The sequence below is a fragment of the Cibotium barometz genome, chromosome 13 (genome assembly GCF_041138505.1).
Source record: "Cibotium barometz isolate CiBa-2024 chromosome 13, ASM4113850v1, whole genome shotgun sequence".
Taxonomy (NCBI): domain Eukaryota; kingdom Viridiplantae; phylum Streptophyta; class Polypodiopsida; order Cyatheales; family Cibotiaceae; genus Cibotium; species Cibotium barometz.
In genome coordinates this window covers 33,327,958-33,354,225 of record NC_141058.1, presented here as the reverse complement: position 1 = coordinate 33,354,225, position 26,268 = coordinate 33,327,958, and the positions used below count along the sequence as shown (strand labels likewise).

General features: G+C 43.9%; 1 protein-coding gene across 4 annotated transcripts in view; it reads right to left on the bottom strand.

The window, feature by feature from the left end:
- The window catches only part of LOC147632617 (polyphosphatidylinositol phosphatase), a 59,074-nt gene extending 45,043 nt beyond the window's left edge, over nucleotides 1-14,031 (bottom strand). For all 4 annotated transcript variants that reach the window (XM_086807402.1, XM_086807405.1, XM_086807403.1 and 1 more), the window contains exons 1-4: nucleotides 13,563-14,031; nucleotides 13,274-13,426; nucleotides 12,455-12,684; nucleotides 12,197-12,346 (exon numbers count right to left, since the gene is read on the bottom strand). In XM_086807402.1, coding sequence (XP_086663528.1) covers nucleotides 12,197-12,346; nucleotides 12,455-12,684; nucleotides 13,274-13,426; nucleotides 13,563-13,638 — 609 coding nt within the window. In that variant the 5' untranslated portion in view covers nucleotides 13,639-14,031. The remainder of the gene's footprint in view (nucleotides 1-12,196; nucleotides 12,347-12,454; nucleotides 12,685-13,273; nucleotides 13,427-13,562) is intronic.
- Between the last annotated feature and the right edge of the window lie 12,237 nt (nucleotides 14,032-26,268).

Sequence of the window (26,268 nt, the reverse complement as noted above, 5' to 3'; positions counted from 1 at the left end):
CAGGCACATCCCCACGGAAAGGTCTAAGGAGACTCACGTGAAAAGCATTGTGAATCCTCCAGTGATCTGGTAGCTTCAAGCGATAGGCCACCTCACGAATCTTTTCCAATACCTGAAAAGGCCCATAATAACGCATGCTTAACTTAGGGAATAAGCGCTCTTTACCCTTCAGCTTCTTGAGTCTAGCCTTTTCAAAGCGCAAAAGAACCCAATCACCCAATGCAAACTCTAATGCATGTCTGTGACGGTCTGCGGCTTTCTTTTGCTTCTGCTGAGTTTTTTGGAGTGCCAACTTAACTCTCCAATAAGCTTCATCCATACTCTCCACATACTGATCAGCCTCAAAGATCTTATCCTTTGTATGCAAAATGGGTGGTACCTGTTTGTGGATGAAATGATGATGAAAACTTGAGAGTTGTACCCATGTTGTCAAACAACCCTCTCCAAAACAAACTCGTCATCCGTGGATCACGGTCACTAATGATAGGCGTAGGCAAGCCATGATACTTGAAGATGTTCGCCATGAACAACTTCACCATATGATCCACTTTGATCGTCTTACGCACGGGAATGAAAGGAGCCTGCTTACTGAACCTGCATATGATAGTCCAAATGCCATCATTGCGTGGAAGATCAAATATAAAATCCATGGCAATGCTCTCCCAAGGTCTATCTGGGATAGGTGGCTGTAGTAACCCTGGTGTCTTTTGACGGTCAAACTTTACCTTCTGACATACGATGCATTGCCTAACAAAGGCATCAACATCTCTTCTCAAGGTTGGCCTATAAAAGAAAGTCTCCATTGCTTTTACCGTGGCGTCAATACCTCTATGACCTGCATACGGTGGAGCATGACTTTCAATCATAACCTTGAGTCGCAATGGCCTGGTAACACACAGTCTGCCATGCATCAATAGAAACCCATCTTTGAGAGTATGGTGCTCATGCCGCTGACCCTCAGACATCTGATCATACAACCTTTCAAAGTCCTCATCATGGGCATACTGCTCTTTCATTTCATCAAGCTCATGATGATAAGCAAATGAAACTGCTGAGACCTGTGGCTTGCGTGACAAAGCATCTGCCACTACATTCTTTTTGCCTTCCACATGCACAATCTGGAAGTGAAACATAGACAAAAAGTTTGCCCAACGCATATGCTTCTCTGAAAGCTTAGTTTGCGTGAGGAAATAACGCAAGGTCTGATGATCTGTCTGCACAGTGAAATCAGCCCCAAGCAAATAGTGTTTCCATGTAGAAAGAGCGTGAATTACAGCCAACATCTCTTTCTCATAAACCTGTAAATGCTTCTCGGCATCTTGCAATATTCTACTCTCATAGGCTATCACATGTCCTTCCTGCATGAGAACTGCCCCGATGCTACTTCCACATGCATCACACTGGACAACAAAAGTCTTTCGGAGGTCCGGTAACACCAATACTGGATCCGAAGTAAGCTTTTCTTTGAGCTTTTTGAAGGCTGTAATTTCCCGATCAACCCATCTAAACGGAGTTGCCTTCTTTGTTAAGGCATGAAGGGGCGACGCAATTTCAGCAAAATACCGTATGTACCACCTGTAATAGGAACACAATCCTAGAAAGCTGCGTACATCATGCACGGTCCTCAAATCTGGCCAATTAAGAATTGCTTCCACCTTCGCTGGATCCATACGGACTCCATGCTTAGACACAATATGCCCCAAGAAATGTATCTCTTGCAAGAAAAACTCACTCTTCTTGCCATTAACAACCAGCCTATGGTTCCTGAGTTCTGCAAACACAATGGCCAAATGCCTTCTATGCTCTTCCTCAGTTTGTGAATGCACAATCATATCATCAAAGAATGTGCCCACAAACGCTCTATGAGGCCTGAAAATCCTGTCCATCATTCTGTTAAATGTGGCAGGTGCATTTGTCAAACCAAAGGGTATAACCAAAAACTCATTCAACCCAAACATGGTTCGGAATGCTGTCTTATGCACATCCTCGGGTCTAATACGTATCTGATGATACCCGCTTTTCAAGTCAATACGACAAAAGACTGTGGAGCCCTGTAAGCGGTCCAAAATGTCATCGATCCTCGGTATGGAGAATCGATTCTTGATGGTATTCTTGTTCAATCAATACACATGCACCAAGAACCATCCTTCTTTTGCACTAAGAGTATAGGTGAGCAAAAGGGTGATGAGCTAGGCTGTATCAACCCTTTATTCAAAAGCTCCTACACCTGACTCATAATTTCTTCTTGTTGGGCTGCACTAACACGGTACGGCAGTCTATTTGGTGGAGTACTACCACGAATTAGATCAATGGCATGATCTTCTGGCCTCTCAGGAGGAAGTTCTCCTGGCAATGACTCGGAAAAACAATCTTGGAACCCACATAAGAAATCAGTCCTGTCCTTATCTAGCATAGACAAATTAGACTTAGACTCATCATCTTGTGCATCCTTTACATAAATCAAGTACGCGGAAAGATGCTTTTTCATTACTAATGAAATTGCCGAAGCTGATACAATAGGAACAGATTCCCCTTTAAGTTTTACATCCAAAACATGTTCTTTCCCTCTATGAGTCAGAGTGATTTTCCTATTGTATGTATCCACCACCGCATGTACTCTGTGGCACCATGGCATACCCAACAAAACATCACAACCATCAAGTGGCATGATGAAAAACTCTTCGCTGTCCACATAACCCTGCAAATGAAGCCTGAGCTTCCCAATGATAGGAGTAACGGGTTCTGCATACCCTGGACAAGCCATGTTAGCCTCATATAACGGCCCCATATCCTCTGCACGAATCCCCAATCGGCCAGCCAAATCCGGTGAAATAAAGTTGGCTCTAGCACCTGTGTCAAAGAATATCAAGGCATTTTGATCTCTCACTTTGCCCCATGCCCTGCACAACTCTGTCTCTTCACCACCTGGCTATTCTCCCACAAGATCAGGAACTAACCCTACAGAAGGTTTTGGTTTCTTTGACTTGGGCTCTCCTTTATTGTCAGAGTCCTTTTGGGACTTTCTCTTGGGACAATTAAATGACATATGTCCCTCTTCAGTACAGTAAAAACATTTCCGAGCATCTCTCAAAGCCTGTCTTTCCTCAGAAGATCTCTTGGGCATTGGCAACTTCTTATACCGCGTCTCTGAAGACCCTTTAGCATCACGTGAAGTATGCCCAGATTTTTCAGCTTTCTTGCTCGAGTTCTTACTTCCTTTAAACCCAGATGAACCTCCAGTGAGTAACGCATTAGCTGTCATAGCATTCTCTATCATCTGTGACATGTTCGTTACTGGAGTCTTGATACAATAATCACGCACCTCTTTGGGCAGCCCACAACAATACTTCTCTACCTGCTCAGACAAAGGCACTGCACGGTAAGAAGTCACTGGGAGTAAAGCTTCCCAAAACTTCTTGTTATAATCTTCCAAATTTTCACACTTTGAAGCATCCAACTTGTGCCATGCAGTCATAACATCCACCTCAAATGTAGATGTGAGCCATACGGAAGAGAACACCTGTTTAAATTGTACCCAAGTAGTGGGTGCTATGCCCTGCAGAAGAAGAGTAGACCACCACTGCAATGCATTGCCTTTGAGAAAAGTGGCAGCTTTCCTCACCTTTGAGGACTCCGTGTAATTACCACCAGAGAAAGCAGCATCAAACTGCTGTAAAAAGGTAAGTGCTTTTAATTTATCTTTGGCCCCACTGAATGTGTCAAATCTCACTGCAGCTCCCCCTTCCTTATAATCCTTCGCCTTTCCCATAGGCGTTAGATTATCGTATGGAAGTGGCTTCGCAAGATTGCTGCCCCCAACATTCATGCCCATCATAGGGTCAACATTACCCATTCCCACACCTGGCATGCCATACATTCCAGCCATGTTTCCAAACATTCCATTATGCATAACGGGCTGCATGCCACCATACATATTTGCTTGCATTCCAGGTTGCATGCTCCCAAACATATTTCCTTGCATTCCGGACTGCATACCACCATACATATTCTCCTGCATACCAGCCTGAAAATTAGCTCCAAAAGGCCCTGGCAAACCCATGCCTCCCTGAGGATAACCCCCAGTCATAGATTGGAACACTGAGCCACCACCAAAATAACCTGGATGCATAGTCTGCTGAGGAATAGATGGCTGTCCAAAGAAGGAACTCTGAGAGTTAGCACCAAAAGCCTGTTGCATGTTCCGAAACTGTCCAAAAGATGGATCCTGTGGGAAGGCACCACTATGACCCTGAGGAAGGTTCTTAGAACGCACCTTCTTCTTCTTCTTCTCGGGCTCTATACGGGATCTCATAAATTCAGCAAACTTCTCACTTTGTGTGAGCTGCATAAACACATCCATAACACCAGCCAAACGATTTTTAAACTGAGCATCATCTTCCTCTTTACCAAGCACATCTTCTGGCTGTGTTACATCCTCATAATGCTCATCATCTGGAGCCTGTTCTCCTGCAAGAATATCCTCGGATTCATTTCTCTCATGAGAGGTCTCTTGCTCTTCCTCTTCATGATAAAAGTACTCGTCTTCTGTATCAGACATGTTGCTGAATTTTTCAGCGATGACTTTCCTCGAGGCAACCACGAGCTCACCCCCTTAAGAAAGTTGATGATAGGTCCCGGCAACGGAACCTTGAAACTGGCCTCTGGTAGAAACCAAAGTGCGGTAGACTAGCAGTCACCCTTCCACTTGTAGTCCAGATATAAAAAAACAAAAGTGATTGGAGCTAGAGTGCTCCAAATCTGAAAAGAGAACGACACCTGTTGGCCCCAAAGCTTGGCGCCCCTTGCGGTATTTCTTTATTCAATTTCAAAAATATGTAAGGCTGAGTACAACAAAACCAGCCAAGAGAATACACCTGTATGTCCAATCTGGCAGCCCACAATACCTCTTAGCACAGAGGATTCACACACACAGATCTGTGTCTCAAAGCAACACTCTGTGCTTCCCTCTGATCAGCCAAGACCATTCAGCAGGACAGCCTTGAGCATACATCTAGCATATCTCATGCACATGATTCCACAACTCAGCACAAACATACATTCACTGTCCAATCTTTGTTTCCACCCTTTTCAATCTGCCATACCCCTCCTCTCACAAGGGGCCAGATAGCACAACTCTGCAGCAGACATAAGCCAACGGAAAGAAAGACAGATGAACAAGTTCAGAGCTTACCAAGTCAGTGCGTGATTCTGCACCCGTGGAACAGTTCGTACCAATCTGCACTTGACGACTGTCTGTACTCTTTCCCCTGCAACCACTTGACTATTGCACCAACCAAGCTCTGGAAAAGCTCTGCCTGCAACTGGAGATGATGTACCTGTCCGTACAGGTCAGTAATTCTCCATTGTACCTGTCCGTACAGCCTCTGCACACCTGACTGAATCTGTCCGTACAGAACTGTACGGACTGCGCTACTGTCGCCTGAGTCTACTTATGCGCCTGCTGTACCCGACTGTACCTGATGGTACAGTTCTGTACCTGCAACCAGCCGCCTGTCAACAGTCGTACAGCCGCCTGTCAACAGTCGTACAGCCGCCTGTACCTGCTGTACGACTGTACCTGCAGCACAGCCGCCGCCAGAACCTGCAGCGCAGCCTCTACCTGCTCTCCCAGCAGAGCCGTACCCTGTACAGGCAGCCACGTGCTGCAGCTGTACGGCCTGTCCTATTCTGTACAGAGAATCCAGCACGCAGCCCAACGCACAGCAGCCAAACAGTTCAGTCGACCAGCTTCTCTCCCACGCTTGAGAACTTGCACGACTCTCCAAAAGCAAGAGAGAGAGAGGGATGAGAGAGGCGTGTAACTCCAAAAGTGGAGTTGCCTCCTCTCCAAACTTATCCTAGGGCCCCAACTTTAATAATCATTAAAGTTCCCTAGGGGCCACTAAGGCCTAGGGGCAACCATAAATAAAACATTAAAAACATTAATGTTTTGGTTCCCCTTCACATCTGAAGTGTCCACACATCATTCTCATTTGTCCGGGCACCCCAAATGTGAATCTTTTAATATTTTTGCTCAGCAACCACCATGCCCACACTTGTGTTGTTCCATTTTCACACGGTCATAACAGTCCCAAGGTAAACTGTAGAAGAAAAACAATGAAGAACTGTAGCAGAGAGTGGGCTGCTATCCCAAGATATGTATTGATGATAAAAACACTGAGGTGTTGTACTATGTAGCAGGGAGGGCTGTTGTCCTATGAACCGAAGATAAAAACGCTGATGTACTGAAGTGTAGCAGAGAGGGCTGCTGTCCCCCCACGAGCTGATGTAAAACGATGGTATGCTCTATTGTAGCAGGGAGGGCTGCTGTCCCATGAACTGATATGAAACGCTGATGTGCTGGAGCTGACAGGCAAGGATGATGAATCGGATGTAGTGCAGGCCCCGACAGCAACAACAACCAACAGGTGTGGTACCAGATATGATCTATGAAGTGATACGAAAAGCTGAATGAAGAGGCTATGCTATATATAGTGTGTGGGCTGCTGGTCGGTCCAGTGAAAGGACAGTCGGCCAGCAGCAAGACACAAAAACATGATTAAAAAACTAATAAATCCAGAATAATCCAGATAAATCCCCTTTTTAGGGCTGGATAAAATGCCATTTTCACACACCCTCTCAAGCCCATGTGAGGTGACTCTGTGAAGAAGACCAGTGCAAAAGCAAAGACGATGACGGAACTGAAGCACAGTCGGTGACGAAGGCACGCGTCGATGTGAGGCAAAGGAACTCCATGAGGTGGTTGGTGTCAAAGGCTCGCGTCGGTGGATGTAGAGGCACTCCGAGGTGGTAGTGGGCAGCGGAAGGTGAAGTGATGATGATGTCAATGATGACGCAGACTCTGGTGACAAGGGTGCTGCTATACCTGAATGGTGATGAAGAGCAGAGAGGGCTGTCGTCCCGAGTGGTGCAAGCTCTGGTGACAAGGGTGCTGCAATATCTGAGGGGTGGTGAGAAGCAGAGAGGCCTGCCGTCCCGAGTGGTGGAAGTGGTGCAAGCTCTGGTGACAAGGGTGCTGCAATACCCGAGGGATGAAGAGGAGCAGAGAGGGTTGCCGTCCCAAGTGGTGTCCCAAGTGGTGTGAGATGGTGAGCAAAGAGTGGCCTGCTGTCCCAAGGTAAACTGTAGAAGAAAAACAATGAAGAACTGTAGCAAAGAGTGGGCTGCTATCCCAAGATATGTATTGATGATAAAAACACTGAGGTGTTGTACAGTGTAGCAAAGAGGGCTGTTGTCCTATGAACTGAAGATAAAAACGCTGATGTACTGAAGTGTAGCAGAAAGGGCTACTGTCCCCCCAGGAGCTAATGTAAAATGATGGTATGTACTATGCTCTATTGTAGCAGAGAGGGCTGTTGTCCCATGAACTGATATAAAACGCTGATGTGCTGGAGTTGACAGGCAAGGATGATGAATCCTATGTAGTGCAAGTCCCAGCAGCAGCAGCAACCACCAACAGGTGTAGTACCAGATATGATCTATGAAGCATAGTAACATAAAAACCCGTTTTGCCCTCTTGAAACAACATGAAACGTTTCTAGCACAAAACGTTTCGAAACAAAATGAAACCTGCCCATCGAAACTGTGTTTCACCCAGATGTAAAGTGAGGTCAAAAAAACGGGCAAAAAGTTTTTTTTTTTGGCAAATGCGATTTCTGTCATTGTCTCCGTCCCTGTTTGCTGCCCATTTGGAACTTCACACATCCGACACTTCTTCTCGGCCGCAACCCGTTGCTCCGCCTCTTCTCCTCGTCCACTCCTTCTTTTCGCTCCTTCACTTCCTCTTCCCTTTTCCTCTCTCTCTCTTCTCCTCCACAGTCCACCCCTCCTCTCTCTCCTTTTTTTGTCTTCCAACTTTCTCTCCTTTTCTTCTCACCTCCCTATTCCCTTCCAACTTGTTTCTTTCCTCCGCTCTTTCTCTCCTTTTCTTGCCCAAATTTTGAAAATACCAAAAAACCTACTCCCAAAATCATGAATTTCATACCCACTAGTCCCAAAAAATGCATCTTCATCTTTCTGTTGGCTATGTTATAGATTTGGTATGTGTATATAAGAAGTGTCATTTCGAAAACGAAACCATCAAAATGACGAAACGACGAAACGGATGTTACTATGCTATGAAGTGGTACGAAAAGCTGAATGAAGAGGCTATGCTATATATAGTGTGTGAGCTGCTGGTCGGTCCAGTGAAAGGACAGTCGGCTAGCAGCAAGACACAAAAACATGAATAAAGAACTAATAAATCCAGAATAATCAAGATAAATCCCCTTTTTAGGGCTGGATAAAATGCCATTTTCACACAGTCACCACTTCCAGCCCTAATCACCTCCCCTCCACCCTTAGGAGTCGCCCTCTTACTACCCACTCCAACCACTGGTGATCAATCCCCTACCTGCAGGATCACCACCTTGCCGCTACTGCCCGGACTCTAAGGATCGACTACTCCACATAGAGGGCCAGCGCTTCTGCTTCTCCATCCACGGACTTCACTTTCCCAACAGCACACCTCGTCTTGGTGGGAGGAGCACACCCCTTGTCACCACTTCCACCCCCCATCACCTCCCCTCCACCCTTAGGAGTTACCCTCTTACTACCCACTCCAACTGCTGGTGATCAATCCCCCACCTGCAGAGTGATCACCCGTGCCCAAACCTGAAGAAAATCTTGAAGACGCATCTCCTCTTCCCCGCAATCTAGTGGACTATGCATTCTTACAAAGCTACAAAGATCTTCTGACTACACCACCACACGAGGCTGCCATACCTCCCAACTCACCATTCGCACCGTCCTCTATCCTCAAGCTATCAACAACATCAATCCACTCCATTCTTCAACGCTATCAACCGGATGTGTCCCTTCATGATCTACTTCACTCGAGCTCTGAGGTCCACCAACAATTTGCAGCATTTGTTGCTCATTTGATGGGAATGACATAGGCCATCAGCTCCTCTTAGTGGTAGGCAACCGGGGACACAGGACATTGCCACCTACATGGGGATAGGCCCAACCATTGCCACTCCACCGACTACCAGAGTCCCCTCCCGACAGTCCACATGAAAGGCACATCACTTTCTAGTGCAATCATAGATAGTGGGTCTAATGTCAACTTGATGCCTGAGTTGACCATGCAGGCCATCGGCTTTTAGCTCACCCAATCTGCCAACTTCCATGTACGGATGGCTGATCAGCGTGAAGTCACTCCTCTGGACCTGGTGGAGAGAGTACCAGTGCAGCTAGATGGTGCCCAGTTTGTTCTCGACTTTGTGGTCATCCACCTTCCAGATGCACTGAAGTTGGAAGGAGGAATGGATCAAGCAGTGCACGGTGGCACAATCATGCCCACAATACCTACACCAACCAGCACAGACGAAGAGGAAGGCATCATGCCTTACACACAAGATGCCAAATTGCTGCAAGCAGCAGGCACCCTGGCTTGCCACAAGCTGGAGATCACTCCACTATTGCAAGCAGACACAGAAGCAGAAACAATTGAGGCCATTGGGTTGGGAGGACCCATTAATGATCGAGCATGGCAAGAAGCTTCCAGAGGTCACCTCCACCTCACCAAAGGAGGTTTCACCTGCCAAGGTGCCACCCCATCCACCCAAACCCACAACCAACAGTCACCCCCCGTTCCTCTTGAAGAGCTCCCTCCCACATAGCAACATGATCAGCATGGCGACTTCTCAATCGACCAACGGCCAGGCCAGGCCAGCCCGTGACCCCACCATGCTCAACCAAGCTGCCCAGAGAGGGGAGCTTCCTCCCTGACTGCCCTCTCAAGATCCAGCGAAGGAATTCAATCTTGGCACAACGGAGGAGCCACGGCCGATCTTACTAGCCTCTTGGTTGTGGGACCATCACGTCTTGCTTGTACAAGCCTCAGCCTTCTTTCACTCCTGCAAATATGTTTTTGTTTGGACCTACAAAGAGCTACAAGATGTCCCAGCAAACATAGGCGTGCACACCATTTTTTTACAAGAAGGTGCACGTCATATTCATGGGTGTGCATACAAGTTGAATCCCAAGCATGCTGAAAGCAGTGAAGCTAGAGCTGGAGAAGATGGAGGCTTCGAGCATCATCTCGCCAATCGAGCACTCTGACAGGCTGTCTCCCATGGCCATCATGCCCAAGAAGAAGTCCAACAAAATTCAGGTGTGTAGATTTCCGTTCTCTTAACAAAGGGACTCTAAAAGATGGATTTCCTCTTCCATTCATGGACAGGGTTCTCGAGTATGTACCTGGTCACGCCCTATACAGCTTTATGGATGGGCTTAGTGGTTACAACCAAGTTGCCATTCACCCAGATGATCGTGCCAAGACAGCACAAGATGATATTTGGCCTGTGCAATGCACTAGAAACATTCCAGAGGATTGTCACCAGCATCTTTAGGAAATTTATCCTCAGGTTCTTTTGCACTTTTGTGGATGATTTCTCCAACTTTACCGGCACCCACCTCTTCTCATGCTTAGAAGCTTTCAGTGAGCACCTGCTCCAATCACCTCAAATCTTCAACAAGTGTTGGTTATTCCACCTGCACCTCAAACCTGTCAAATGCCAATTCTTGGTAGGCACCCTCCTTGAGCACATTCTCTCTGCCGAGGGTCTTGCCCCAGATCCAGACAAAATCATTGCCATTCTTCACCTCCCTCATCCTATCATCTCAAAGAGCTCAAAGGACACCCAAGTCTTTGGCGGGCACACTTGCTATCACGGGCACTTCATCGGAATGTATGCTGACATTGCCTTGCCCGTCACACAAGCCTAGTGAGCACCTCCAAAGTTCAAAACGAGTTGAAAAAGAACTAATGAGAAGGAAAGGGAAAAAAAATGGTGTGTGAGATGGCGGGGAGAGGCGATGAGCAAGAAGAAAGAATTAACGTCTTCAAAAGACCACTAGGGTCTATGAGACCAAAAATATGTTACAAAGTATCCATGGGTTACAATGAGAGAGAGAAGGGGGCGATGAGAGAGAGGGGAGGGGGGAGATGAGAGAGAAGAACAGAAGGTCTGAGAGAGCGTGGGGAGAGGCGATGAGAGAGGGAGAGAAGGGCATGATGAGAGAGAGGGAGGTTGGGGGCCATGAGAGAGAAGGGGGAAAGGGATGAGGAGAAATGGGGCCATGAGAGAGCGATGGTGAGTCAGAGAGTGGCGGTGGTGGGCAGTGAGATGGCGAGGGAGTACTGATGGTGATGGTGGCGGTTGTTGGACACGCCCTTGGAGTGCAGATGGTGATGGACGATGAAGAGCCAGGTGGTGCAATGATGGATGTCGAGAGACCTTGATGGCCACTCCTGTCCCTTTCCACAACGCACCCTTTCCTCATCTCGTTTTGGTTTTATAAGCATTCAGTTTATCCATTTTCAATGTGCTGCTTCTTCTTGGCTTCACCGGCACGATGAGCACTCTAGTGGTGGGCACACCAGTAGCCACTAAGGGTGCCCAGCATGCTAGTAGATAAGGAACTCCCAAATCTAGAGGGAACTCTCCCAAGCAGATTGGGAACTCCCAAAGGACATCCAGGGAGCCAAAATAAATCAATCATAGAAGCAGTCATTCAACGGCTACTTCAGTGGGGCGCATCAACATTAAATCCACTGCTAGCGCTGCTCACCTACCAGACTCTCCAAGCTTACAAAAGGACTCTACACAGTGGGAAGCTGGCGTTCTCTCTATTGAGCAATTGAGTCATTGTTGTACCAGTCGAGTGTACTACGTCTTGTGTCTTCCCATTTCAATTCTAGCAGAGTCTGTGTCGGACTATCTCATCGTGACCACTCCTGAGTGTGTGGCGCAGTGAGTAGCCTTGTAACGGTGATGAGAGGTTAATGGTTTGAGCCCTGAGTATTGTGCACTCCATTGTGTCTTGTTGTGTCGTGTTATCTTGTCTATAATGTTCATTGAATGAGAGAGCTTAAGTGTGTTCATTTGTGTAAGGTTCTACCTTGAGACTCCCTAGGACATACCGTCCACAAGTAGAACCCACCTTTCTCCTTTAGTGTACCTGGCAGTCAGCTCTGCTACAGGGTGAAAATCAACAGGAGGAAAGCTCCAATGTTGAAGGGGGTTTCTCCATGAGGTCAGTCTTGAACTACTGCAAACTCGCAAAAGGCCGATGGGTGGAATGCTCGTTGATCTAGATCTTGTGTGATATTATACTTCACAACACTTACAATGTATGACTCTAATCTTTGAAGCATAAGGTTGTTTCGAGCAAAATTTCCACTAGTCCTGTAGACACGAACACCTTCAGGTAGCTTAGTTGTCAAAATGGGTGAAACTTGATCCGTCAAAATAGTTGCCACGCTACCTGGATTCGAGATCTGACCCACAACAAGAGAAACATTTCAAGCTACTACATACATACATATATGCACTTATATGTATGGAACAATTGGTGAGAAAAAAAATAGCAACATAAAGACACATACCTGTAAAGATTCCAGAAAGATGGTGAGAATAGTGTAAGGCCTATCAGCTTTGCTGAGGGTAGAGTTTCCAAATTCCATAATGTCAGCATTAGCAACCTTATCATTGTTGTGTGATGGTTCTTCATTAGGTGGCACAAAAAATGTCACAAAAGAAACTCGCTCTCCTTTTGTTGGCAAGCATGACCCATTTGTGAGCCCCATCTTCTTTTTCCCAACTAAAGCTGTTAAACCTATTAAAAAGGGAGAAAAGGCAAGCAATCATGGACATAATCGGAAAGTCAAAGTGGTTAATGGGTTTCTTTCAAAATAATATAAAGAATGTGCCTCAGAACCATGCTAAGTAATGAACACATGAAAACAATAACTATCATAAACATAGGATTAGCATTAATGTCTTTTGCTTAACGTTAATCCTAGACATGCTTCCACGAGGCATGTCACAGAATGCAACCGGTGCACCTTCATCTATAGCCATAATCAACTCTTATCTTCATGAGACAAACACATGCAGATCATAGTAGTGACTCTTACACAAATGCAGCCTTTGACTTTCCTTCTCACATGTCCACCCACGTCCCCAACCTTTCAAGGTGGAGGCAGATGGCTCTTTCATTTCTTATTAACTAGCCAAGAGCATCTCTCTCTTTGGCAGCTCTCAAACAAGGCTACCTGTAAAGTATAGTAGCACTGCTAAACTATATGAGTTAATCATTTGTAGATTGAATCAGAGTCCTTCCCTTTGCTAAAGACTAACAATAAGTGAAACAGTTCACATTCAAAAAACACTAAACAGACATGCATTTTGAACTCTATACCAACCTTCACATTGAACTCGCCCTGCCAGGCCTTGTCCTGATGCATCTCCAAGAATCAAATGGGTGTGTTTAACATGACGAGGGCCTCCTTTCAAAGCATCTGATTTGATCACAAACTGTGGCCTTGCCCATGGTTGGTAGTACAGCATTGATAAACCTATGCAAGGTCAAATATAACATCAATGACAAATTGCAATAAATTTTTTCGCCATTTAAAAAAAAAAAAAAAGGAAATTGCAACATGATGCACATACAAATATCAATTTGTGCTGCAAGGTATGAAGAGAAGAGACCTGTAAAAAAGAGGGAAAGGAAAAATAACAAAGACAGATAAAGAAGCCGATGCCACTTTAAGAGCATTGTCAACATGTTCACTCGAGGCTGTCGCTTTCTCAGTGGATGAGGAGGGAGACGACATCAAGGTGAAGAAGGCCCACTTATTGAACACTGCCGCTGCTGATGGCGCTACTGTGGTTGCCAAGACTGTGCAGAGAAGGCTTGGAAGAAGAACTGATCACAGGCATGGTGGGACCGATGCAACGAGCCCGACTTCCCTGATCCCGTGTTTCACCAGGCCTTCAGAATGAGCCGAACCACCTTTAATCAGCTCTGTGATGACATTGGTCATGCTGTCACCAAAGAGGACACCACAGGCAATCCCTGTGCGGCAACGTGTTGCTGTGTGCATAGAGCGCTTTGGGTGAAGTATAGTATATATTGCTTCCATTAATCTAACAGACCTTAATAATAAAACGTAGCTATAGTAGAAGATTATAGGGGACAGCACCTTAAGAAGCATCTTCATAGAGTAAAGTTGGAACTGTTTGCCTCTCTTCACTAGCAATTTGAGGTTTTTTATGCAACACCTTCTAGCTGCCCAACCAGGTTATGAACCTTAAAAATCCTCTCTCCAGAGCTTTAAAGCTAGTCGTCAGTAATCTGGGAGGAGTTCAAACAAGTAATGTATAAAAAGAAATGAATAGTAGCATCTTGGACCGCCTAGGATGAGTGTAAAATGGTTTAAAAACCTCTAGATAAACCCATTGCATCTTGCGGTGAATGTATCCTTAAGCTTAAGGACATTGATAACTTTCAAAAGGTTAGGGGGTTAGACTCACATTATCGTTACATGTGTGATCGGAGTCTCCCCAGACTCTTGAAGATGCAATAAAGCATGCCACATCTTTCATAATAATCCAAAGTCTATGGGCAAAGCTTAAGAAAACTAAAACGGACATCTTTAAAAAAGGGAAACTTTAAAGAAACCGAATGTGCTTCTCCAAGGAAACTTAACCAAAGTATCCGGGTGTGCCATCTAAGTATTTTTAGAAGACCAAAGATGAAGGCCTTTTGTTTTCAATACATGAGTTTGGGCCACTCTGTTTTTAAGTACCCAAAGAAGAAAGAAGAAGGTGCTAAATTAGCTAAATCTCAATAAAAACATGTGCAGTTTGTGCAAAAGTTTTCTTTCCGGGTTCTTTGAAGATAAGGGAAGTAAAGGTTTACCATGAAGGCATCATATGTGTGTTGCCTATCATCTACTATGTGGGATCCTAATTTTGGATCATATGATCTTATGAGGATACGAGGCAAGATCGAGGGTCAGAATGTTAGGATCATGGCACATGATAGTGAGAAACACAACCTCTTGAATTACGTGTTCATCAAGAAGCTAAAGTTGTCTAAAATGTCAAATGCTCGTACGTAACATGATGTCTCTAACAATGGACTCTAATAATAGATGTGTTTGTCAAGAAGCTGAAATTGCCTAAAATGCCAAGTGCTCGTACGTAATGATGTCTCCAGCAAAAGGAAACTGATAATAAATGATAAATGGTGTTATACACCCTTGTATCCACATGTCCTTGGTAGCACACGTGGCAAGTAACCATCACACGGGAGCGCATGAGCACCGTGTAGAGCTTTGTTGAGTACTAGTTAGCAAGGAAGTCGAGTTGTGCCATGTGGCAGTCGACCATCACATTGGTGGTCATGGGCATGTCCTCTAAGAGCCAACACGCTCAACATAGGCTAACTAGACTCTAGCCCCCTCTATATAGCATGTGTGGGTACTCGATCTCCCATCTCGTATTCCATGAAGCGATCAGCCTCTATAGAGGTTGTCTCTAGACTAAGGGCTTGCCAAGGAAGATCTATAACATATATTGGCTTTAACATCATTTGTGGTCATATTTTGTACTTGGAATTCAACTTTAACACTTTTGTTGTATACGTAATACAATACAATACTACTTGTGTGCACGTTGTGTTTGAGATGTGTTGCTCTCTCCTCTTCTATTCTAATAACCCTTAGCACATAAACATACAATTGGTATCAGAGCCTATGGAACTTGCAAATTTTTTCTTATGGGACGACTGACGACTTGGATAGGGTGGAGCTCCTAGATTCTAGGAGTAAGGAAGGTTCGGTTTGGAAAAAGCGTTTATTTCACTAGTTAGTTCTTAGCTATTAGTCATAGATTTAGAACAACTTACAAAACTACTCCTTATCATGAAAGCGAGTATTGATGCATAAGTGGCTTGTATGGAGGAGTTGTTTACCCATCTAGACAAGATAGATATTGCACCCTAAGCACCTATCGCTCCACATTTAGACACATTTGATGGCCAGAAGATTCCAAGGATGAAGTGGTGCTAACTCCCCTTGTTAGAGTTTTTTCTCCCTTAGATGGAGGTATGGATGAATCAAGTAAGCCTCACTCTTGGTCTAGCTTTTGTCATTTGTGTTGCTAACAATCTCCTTCCCAGAGTCCCTCTCCTAGTTCCCATTATCTTCCTTGGCTTAATAACAGGGCACTACCAGTTTGGCGAGTTCTTCCTCCATGCCTCGTGAGGAACAAGCACAATTGTTGAAGCTTCTAAAGCCTCCCAAGTTCAACGAGAAGATGGACGATGAAGTCGTAATTATTAGACATGCAGGATGTCAGCCATGTTGGTAGTAGGAGGTGGTTTTGATGCCATTCAACTTTATTTGGTTCACATGGCTCTGACAGGTGCCACACTTGTGCAGTGGGAAGACCACCTACAACAGCATGCCATCAGTTTTTGGGATGATTACTGCAAGACACTCTTAAAGGAGTTTGTTCCCATGGAATATCAATGTGATCTGAAGAGGCAATGGGAGTGCATTATGCATAAATGCAGTGAATAGAAACCCAACCATCTAGCTCGGTCTTAAAAGCTCCTACTCAGACTACTGGGTGAAAGAATACACATCAGCGGAAGCAAGATCAACACAATATGAAACATTGAATTATAGAAAGAAGTGAAGAGTAAACAATGTAATTGCTTGCAAACTTGATTACAAACTGATGGCACCCGCCCACCACCCGTGTGCTTCGGGTAAGGAGCTTTGATAGCAATCTAGACCAAGCTCTGCGGAAGATGTCTTGCTTACAGGAGTGCTTGAACACAATGAACTCAATGATGAACTAAGGCTACCAAACTAGTCTATAGTACCCAAGGTCAGCATGGACGTAGGTTGGCCACGTCGGCCAACCCACAACTTGGTCCAAAATGATCAATCGACTACATCATCCAATTGGGACCATATTAGACTACAACTAAGACCCATAGGAACTTAACACAATGAACTCAATGATGAACTAAGGCTACCAAACTAGTCTATAGTACCCAAGGTCAGCATGGACGTAGGTTGGCCACGTCGGCCAACCCACAACTTGGTCCAAAATGATCAATCGACTACATCATCCAATTGGGATAGCATGGACGTAGGTTGGCCACGTCGGCCAACCCACAACTTGGTCCAAAATGATCAATCGACTACATCATCCAATTGGGACCATATTAGACTACAACTAAGACCCATAGGAACTTAGCATAGGTTCCATGGCCATCTAAGACCGTCTAGACTCTAAAATGGTCCTCGTAACACCCGAGAACGTGTCCTCAATTTTCTATCTAACACTCACTAATGCGGTCACATAGCTCTCACTAACATGCATCCTACTTGGCAGAGTGCCAAGTCTACATAAGCCAATCTTCTAACCATCTAGCCACACCAGTGCCTAAATTGGAAATTGTCAGGTGCTTGGGTGCTCACCACCACAATAAGCTACTCCTCTCATAAAGGGGACCTTATAAAATAGAGCACATCTGTCACCCGTAGAAACGACACGAGGGTGGACATTGAGAAAATGCTTTTCCAACCCCCTGGATGAGTGTGGCCCATCGCACCAACGACCCATATTTAATATATTATTGCTTGCTTTTCCAAAAAGATTATTCAAAAAATAAAGCTAAATAGCCTTTTGAGTTCTTGAGCATACTAGCTCTTCCAAAAATATAGAAAGCTAAAATTACCAAGTCTTGAGCCTACCAAAAGTAATAATACTAATTTGTTTATACAAAGGTTTGAGGCCTTAGCCTTCCAAAAATATAAATGCCAAAATATATAACCATAATAGGTGTTCACATATTTTTCAAAGTATCTCATTGTGGTCCAACACATGTTCCAACCTACAACAAATAGTCCGCTACTCAATCATCACCCACATCAAAATAATATTATTCAATGCACAGAGCCAATTAAACACATTAATCCTCACTATATTATACCAGCACACAGCTGATTAAACATATTAATCCTCACTATATTATACCAGCACACAGCTGATTAAACATATTAATCCTCACTATATTATACCAGCACACAGCTGATTAAACATATTAATCCTCACTATATTATACCAGCACACAGCTGATTAAACACATTGATCCTATAAAATGGTATAAATAAAAGGCACATCCCACACATAAGATATCCCCGATAAATATACGTCACACATATAGAATTAAATAATGGGATCACCAACGTTCCCATGTGTATGATTGCATAGGTGTCCCCACTTGACTTATAGAGGTTATGACTAACATCCTCTCTTGCTCTAGTTATAATTGACCTCAATTGTGTGGATGGTATGAGTGGATTAGATTTTGGTAAAGAACAAAAAAACCTTTCCGGTATCCGTTTAGCATCTTTGATAGGATGATTCTTGAAAGTCACAAGAAACTTAGGCATAATATTTTCTTCTTCAGAGAAAGGAGTTGGAAGAACTAATCTCTAGCAGGAAATGAGCTCGAAGTGTTGAACTTGAACTCGACATTTAACATACCATTAAGGAGACTGTCCGAGAGCAAGAACGATGAAAAGGGAAGAAAATCAGTTGCTATAAAGCTTTTACATTCCACAATTTTGATGGTAAAAAGAATGCAAGGATGGTGTTGTCGTGGATTAGCTAGCTTGATGATTATTTTTTCAGGGAAGATTTTTTTGAGAAGGATAAGGTTAACTAGATGCAAATTACTTAGCCGAAAATGTATCATTATGGTGGTGGAATGCAATCAAGCAAGGGCAAGAAAGGCCAAAAACTTGCAAGGAGTTCCAAAAGCTCATCAAACATAATTTCTTACCACCTCAATACAAAGCTAGATCGTGTTAATAATGGGACATGCTTCAACAACTTGACAAAGAGATTGTTCAAGTATATGTGGACAAGTTTTGGCAAATTCTCATCCAACTACAAGCCATTGAAAGAGTGAGACCAAAGGACCAAAAGAAAAAAATTATTCCCAGATTTAAGCCTACTCTTAGGGTAGAGAGAATTTGTAAAATTTGACCCCCTTTTTTGGGTTTTTTTTTTGTTTTCCACGTGAACTGCTAAGACGTGAAACACTGAAGCGTGAAATAGCAGACGTGAAAGTCATGATGTGAAATAGCAGATGTGAAAGTCATGACGTGAAGTTACAGACGTGAAGATCCAAGACGTGAAAGTCATGACGTGAAATTGCAGACATGAAATTGCAGACGTGAAAGTCATGACATGAAATTGCAGACGTGAAATTTGCAGACGTGAAAGTCATGACGTGAATTTGCAGACGTGAAAGTCATGACGTGAAATTACAGAGACTGACATGGGCCGTGACTTTACAACTGTGTTTGCACTTGCTTAGGATGGATCATTTATCATTTCCATAGGGGTTACAAGAGCATTGTTATTTTGTTCTTGATGTGCTCTTAAGTCTTCGTATTTGATCTTAAATTTGTTGTTGAAATGATGTCGAGGCATTAGGGAAGACTGCTGATTGTTTGCTTGAACAGACAAGCTCCTTTGTTGATGCTGGATGCACGAGAGTGGTTGAGGGATTTGCTTGCTATTTCTTGGGCCTCCATTCTTGTCGAACTATAGGTGAAGTTGTTGGGGTTGAAGTCGGTGGTGAGGTTTTCTTCACATTGTTCGATTTTGGCAACCATATGATGGAATTACCATCATAGTATCCTTGTTGTTGAAGTACATGCACAGGCACCCATCTTTGATGAACATTGTACTTTGGTTGCCGATGTGCTTGGTGTTGAGGCTTTCTTCTTTGTGCGAGCTTAGGGGACTTTGTGATGCGCTTGGGGACCCAAGCTTTGGTATTTCTTTGGTAGTACCCTTGTGCTTGCAGTAATGTTTTTGGTACCCACATTTGTTGCATTGGTGGAGTTCTTTAAGGAACTCACATAGGCTTTTGTGTGGACGGTGTTGTGGAGTACTATTCTTCTTCCTTGGCTTTCGAGTGCTACGTTGAGGAAGAGGTTTTGACTGTCGAGGCACCCAAATTTGATTGGCACCTTCATAGTAGCCTTGAGCTACAAGTAGCTGCTTCTCCACCCACATTTTGATATTATTAAGGTATCGTGATTGTGGTAGTCTTGGGGGAGTTTTCTTTTGGGGTGATGTGGAAGGTTTGGGGCCCTCCTTGACTTTGGTTGGCGTTGAGGCTGCAGGTTTGAGACTCATGGGCATTGTTGATGATGAGGTTAGAGTCTCTTGTTGAGTGGTTTTCGATGACGAGGCCTTTGAGCATATGGTTGTCTCCTTTGGTGAGGTTTGTCGATGAAGATGCATAGGAGTCAGGGCCTTTCCTTTGAGTTCCCTGTTAGAGTTAGATAGTTGTGGGCTCTAGGGAATTCTTCAAGAATAGGTGCTGATTGCGAGGTTTTGGCATCGAACCTTGTAGGTGAGGATGGGGTTGAAGGAGTAGAGGCTTTATCAAAGTTGGTTGTTGATGCAGATGGTAGGTCATTGTGTAGAGGGGCTTTTGTGGAAGAGGCTTGTATCCTTTTGCGTTTAGCATCATAGATATCCATTAAAGTGGGATCCTCTTTCTCGCAGTATGGTATTGTCAACTTTTTGTCGTTGAGACCATCATGATGACTCTATCGCTAGCAAAGCACAGTGGTGCTTGGGCAGCAACAGTCCATTTATGCCCCAAGATCAAATATGCTTCCAACACATAACCACAAAAAACTTGCAAGTGAAGGGGTTAGTTTCAATATACATTGTATATTCAAAGTACCCCAGACATGGCATGTTCAAGTCTTGTGTAAAGGTAATCCTTTCAGGATGTGCCGTGAGTGTTGGTTGACCTAACAAATCCCATAGCTCGAGGGTCATGAGATTATGTTCTCGTTTTGGATAAAGCTGTGCTTGAGCTGTGGTGATTTCATTTGAAATTTTCAATCCAACCAAAATCCTAGGGGGACATTCCGGCTCCTGCAAGGTTCCTTCCTCCCGTAATAGCAATTGTACATTGCATGGAGGAGTGTTCAAGGTGACTGTTTGTATGGATTCATCTACTGAATACAATGATTCACTTATCCAAGGGCCGCCAATGATGACATCATACACAAGGGAATCTAGGATAACATGAAATGTAAATTCCATATTGCCATCCATTGTTCGAGCAATGTATCTAAAGTAACCTGGAACTTCAATGTTTTGTTCAGTGGTTCTTTTTGCAAGACTATTGCTTGTCGGGGTGTTCAGGTTGTCCCAGTGACACCCAAGTGTCTATTGTCACATGATGTTATGACTTGCTTGCACGTTTGCGCTGAACATCATTTCGTGTAGGGAAATCCAACCATACCATGATGGAGTCTTCCAAAGGAACCATGGGTGTTTTGGTTATTGTTTCAGCTTCAGATCCTGTGTCTGTTTCATATTCCCATTCACTTTCATCCTCCGTTTGGGTCTCAGCTTTTTCAAGAGTACCCAATGCGTACAATGGCACACTTGGCCCTCTAACAATACTTAATGAGGGCTGTTGGGCTGTTTGCGAATCCTGATAGTCCTATTTTATGTAGTTTGTTATTATGTCCTTGTATAACTCAGGTTGAGCCATTAAAGGTGCAAGTGTTGATATGATTCTAGCTTTATTATGCGAGAAGTGTTGATATGATTCTAGCTTTATACGAGAAGATCATTCTAGCTTTATTATGCGAGAAGTGTTGATATGATTCTAGCTTTATTATGCGAGAAGTGTTGATATGATTCTAGCTTTATTATGCGAGAAGATCATTCCTCTATACGAGGTTTTGAGAGACTCTTTTAATCTTGCAAGGGAATTATCGAATTCCGTACGTGCTTTCTCAAGCCTATAGTTCGTATAGTCTATTTTAAATGACTCTTCCGTAGGGAGTGTGTCTTCCTCTTGAAAGGGAAAGCGGTACTCCTCTAGGTTTTGTATCTTGGTTATTGTTTTACTTTTGGCATTATGAGGCTCAATCACAACCGGTGACTCTGTAAGACATTCAACCATGCTAAGCATGCACTCTTGAGCTCACTTTTGCGTTCTGCATATGTCATGTGATCATTATTATCCATTTGGGGTGGTTGGGTGGGATCTAGTTTCTTAATTGGTCTATGTGATCGAAGAGTAAGAACTTGTCTCATCCTCACTTAGTGATGTACTAGAACTTGTTTCATTCTCTGACTTCCTTTGGTTTGTCAGTTTTTCACTATGTTTACCCATGCGACGAGATCGAATTTTCTTTTGGGCTTTTGTATCCTGTGTCGCACGTATGGGTGTTGTGGTTTGTGTGGTAGTCTTTGATGTGGATGCTTCTACATCATGTATAGCTTTTGGCTCTATCTTGTTTATGTCCCCTTTGGGTTTACTTCTACCAATTCTTTTTCCCTGTCTTTTACTTCGACCTTGGTTTCAACAATTTGTTGTTCTTTGTTTTTCTTGGGTTTAGAAGGTTTTGTTTTCTCTTTTGGGTTCTGTTTTAAAGCATGTTCTTCTACCCATGTTGAGGTATTGTCTTTTGCGTTCTTTTTGACTGTTTGTCGTGCCTTGGCTTCTAAACGTGTAAGCACATTCAATGGCACCGTGGCCAATTGCCCATTTTGTACACTTAAGATGTTAAGAGTTGTATTTTGTGAGACAAGTTGCATTGAAGCAACTCGTCTTGGGCAATCGTGGAACATGTGATCAATGCCACAATGTTCACACATTGGTTGCAAGGTGTTGGTGACTATGGGCATGGAAGTATTGCACTCTACCACCTTGTGAGGTCCATGACAATAGAAACATTGAAGTGTCCGATTAACTGCTAGTTTCTACCCTTTGGACAGTTTCCACCCTTTGGACAGTTTCTATTGTGTGCATGGGAGGTTGTGAGTCCATCGTGGATGAAGCAGGACATTTTTTAGTATCATGATCAAAGGTTTTACAATACATGCAGTATAGAAAAACAGGTGCCTTGTATGCACAATGAGGATTAGGATGGTCATAGTGATTGCATTCAACACAAGGCATTTCACTCGTCATTTTTATAGGCATTAAGGATGTTTGATTTTGAAGGTTTTCTTCTGCTCTAGAGATGTTGACCGTAAGGTTTTAAGCAAGGCTGCATAGAATTCGGGGAATGTCAATTCTGAGATCGGTCTTTCTTTTGCCATTGCTTCATTTGGTTTAGATAAATAACATCTCATAGTAGCATGATTATCTTCTAGCACGCTGCCATCTAAACGCATTGCTTCTTTACAACATTGATCGAATGTTTCCGGAATGGATACAATGATCAAGTTGTGTAAGCTGTTATTCTTTAAGCCCATCATGAATCACCTCCTCAATTGAACATCGTTTAATTTTTCCCATGACTCATAACGTGAGTCCAAGAGTTTTATCCGAAGGATAAAATCTCTAATGGATTCATTTGGTTGACGCTCAATTGAATAGAGTTCTGTTACTGCACTCCACCGATCACCTTGTCTAGAAAAGCCATGTATAAAGGCTGGCTTCAAGGTTTTGAAGTTGGTCTTTATCGCCGGCATTAATGTGATGAATCATCGACTAGCTTTTCCCTCTAAGTATAAGTTCAACGCATGTACTTTAGTGGGCATAAGTTTGGATTTCCAAAGGCTTCACATCTCTGTTCAAACTTTTGAATTGAATAGGGTCTGTTGTTCCATCATATTTGCCCATGATTTTGGAAATTTGTATGGCCGTATTTCTGTATGAGTCACTGAGGCCATATGTAAGTGCTCTTGTTAGAAGAGACTCACTGACTCCTTGGGCCACCCCCTCTTTCTAGACTAGTCAGTATGTCCAAGGTATGGGCATCCACCAGGAAAGCGTTGGTACTTATAGAATTTGTAGGAATGTTAGGCAAGGGGCCAAAGCCTGGTGGAATCAAAGTGATAGGGGGTGTAAAACCCGATGACATGCTTGTTATAGGCATGGTCAATGGTATGGGGAGGTGAATTGGTGGTATGGATCTCAATGGCTCGAAGATGTCAGCCATTGGATTTAGTCCTTGTGTAATTGTAGGCAATCCCTCTATTGTGGCCATGTGCCTAAATGCTCCTTAATGAGCAATCACAAAATATTATTTTATTTTTGCTTTTTATACTTTCCCACAGCCCGTTATACAGCCTCAAGAGGCTTGGCGTACTCTTCGTTGGATCAAATGGGTGTCCATTTGCCCTAATTAGCTTAAGCGCTATACGTACGTGAACGACCTCTTAGAGATATTTTTTTGGAAAAAGTGTATGCTAGGAACTTCCTAGATGGAAGAGGAGGTCCTGAAACCTATTTTCCATCACTGTCTCAAGACGAAAAAATTTTCCCAATAAATTTTCCCCTGTTTCGCAGCACGTTTTTTAGGGTGTTCCAAAAAGAATTTTGAAAAACTCTGAATGATGTTGTAGTATTTTTGTATTACAACTTTATTTCTCTGATTCGTCTGTGATTTTGTCGTTCAGACCCTCAAAAAGTAGCCCGAATATAGCTCATCGTCGTTTTTGTGCTATTTTTTTGGTGATTTTTCGTGGTTTTTGGACTGTTTTTTACCTTGATTTCCGGGTCGAGTCCTGAGACTGCTGGTCGGAGGCTAAAATGATCAATTTTGACTTCAAATGACCGAGTCCAAAGTTGAAGAGCTCGATGTCAGCTTTTCGATGAGCCCTAGAGCGCCTTTCATCGGATACACCGTTTAGGAGATACGGGCCTCCAAACAGGGGTGGTTTCTAGAGTCTTTATTTTATTTATTTATTTATTTTTTGGTCGCATGAACTTTTGTTTCATGCTATGAAACACTCTTCACGCATGAACTGGACTTCACATGAGAATTAAATTTTGAATTATTATTATTTGGCTGCATGAACTTATGTTTCAAGCCGTGAAACACTCTTCACGTGTGAAACGGACTTCACGTGAATTAAATTTTGATTTATTTATTTTTGGGCCGCGTGAACTTCTATATCACGCCGTGAAACACTCTTCACATGTGAACTAGACTTCACGTGAGAATTAAATTTTGATTTTTTTTTCCGCGTAAACTTTTGTTTCACGCCGTGGTGAAATACTCCACGTGTGAACCGGACTTCCGTGAGAATTAAATTTCAAAATTTTTTTGGCTGCCCACTGTGAGGCAGCTCAGAAACACAAGAAGGCCACTATAGCTCGCCGACTCACCACCTTCAGAACACTCATAAGCACAAGAGGCACCACCAGCTTCTTTGGCTGGAACACAATCCACACTCACTGCTCAACCCACACCAGACAAGAAAAGATACAAAGCAACACCTATATTTCAATAAAAATCCTCATCTCTACAGAGTTGGACATCTAAGATGTCCTCTGAACCATCTTCATCTAAGATCCATTCACAGTTCGACCACTCCCCCTCATCTATATAGATTACTACTGACCAATAACTAGAACAGCTACTGGAAAACACAATTTCAAAGGGTGTAGGGTCTTCAAAGTAGATCTCATCAATGTCAGGACCTAGTTCTAAAATTAAATACATGACAATAATAAAAAAACACTCTCTGTGTATATATCACAACAGCAGTTAACCTAGCATCTGTAGCAGCAACTAACCACTCCCTCTGCTTATGAAATCACCAGCTACTTCCTCTTTGACTTCTTCACCACCTTGCTACTCTTACCGGTTATCTTCTCGTCTGCTTCCCTTTCTCTTGATGACCCTCTCTTTCCTGCCAATGACTTTCACTTACATCTTCATTTGCTGTTGCTGGCCGGGAACTTCTCCTCTTGTTGATTCGCCTCTTGCTTCCCTCTTCAACTCGCACTGGCCACCAGCTCTCGGCCCTCTCTGCAGCACACGGTGACCTCTCCCTTTGCTCTTCCCACGGGTGTCACCATCCAGCCCTTGGTCATCTATGAGGTAGCACTATATAGCTTCTCTCAGGCTACAACAATATCCGCCCCCGGCTGTGGCTCTGCACCAGCCTCTGCAAAGTTTACCCGACAGGCAGTATATATCTGCACCTAGCCATGCAAAAATAAGCACCTTCTCTGCAGCTGCGCTCCCTTCAGGCCTACGGTTGCGCTCCAGCCCCTCTTTCTCTCTCTCTCTCTTTCTCTCTCACTGCGTTTTGAGCGCAGGTCCCTCCAGTTCTTCAGGGCAGCCCAAAGATGACGACTCTCCTCTGTACAGTGCCTCTTCTTCGCCTGTAACCAGCCTCACCTCTTCTCGCTGCAGCAGCCCCCCAGCAAGACACACAGCAGCCAGTCGGCTCTCTCTGGCGTTGCAGCTCACTCGCAAGGCGACGATCCTCTTTGTTTTCCCTTCGTCTTGCGTCTCTGCACTCTCCTACGCTAGCTTGTCACCTCTCCAGATAGCGGCCACTGCTCTTCTCAAGGCGACTCTCCTTTCTG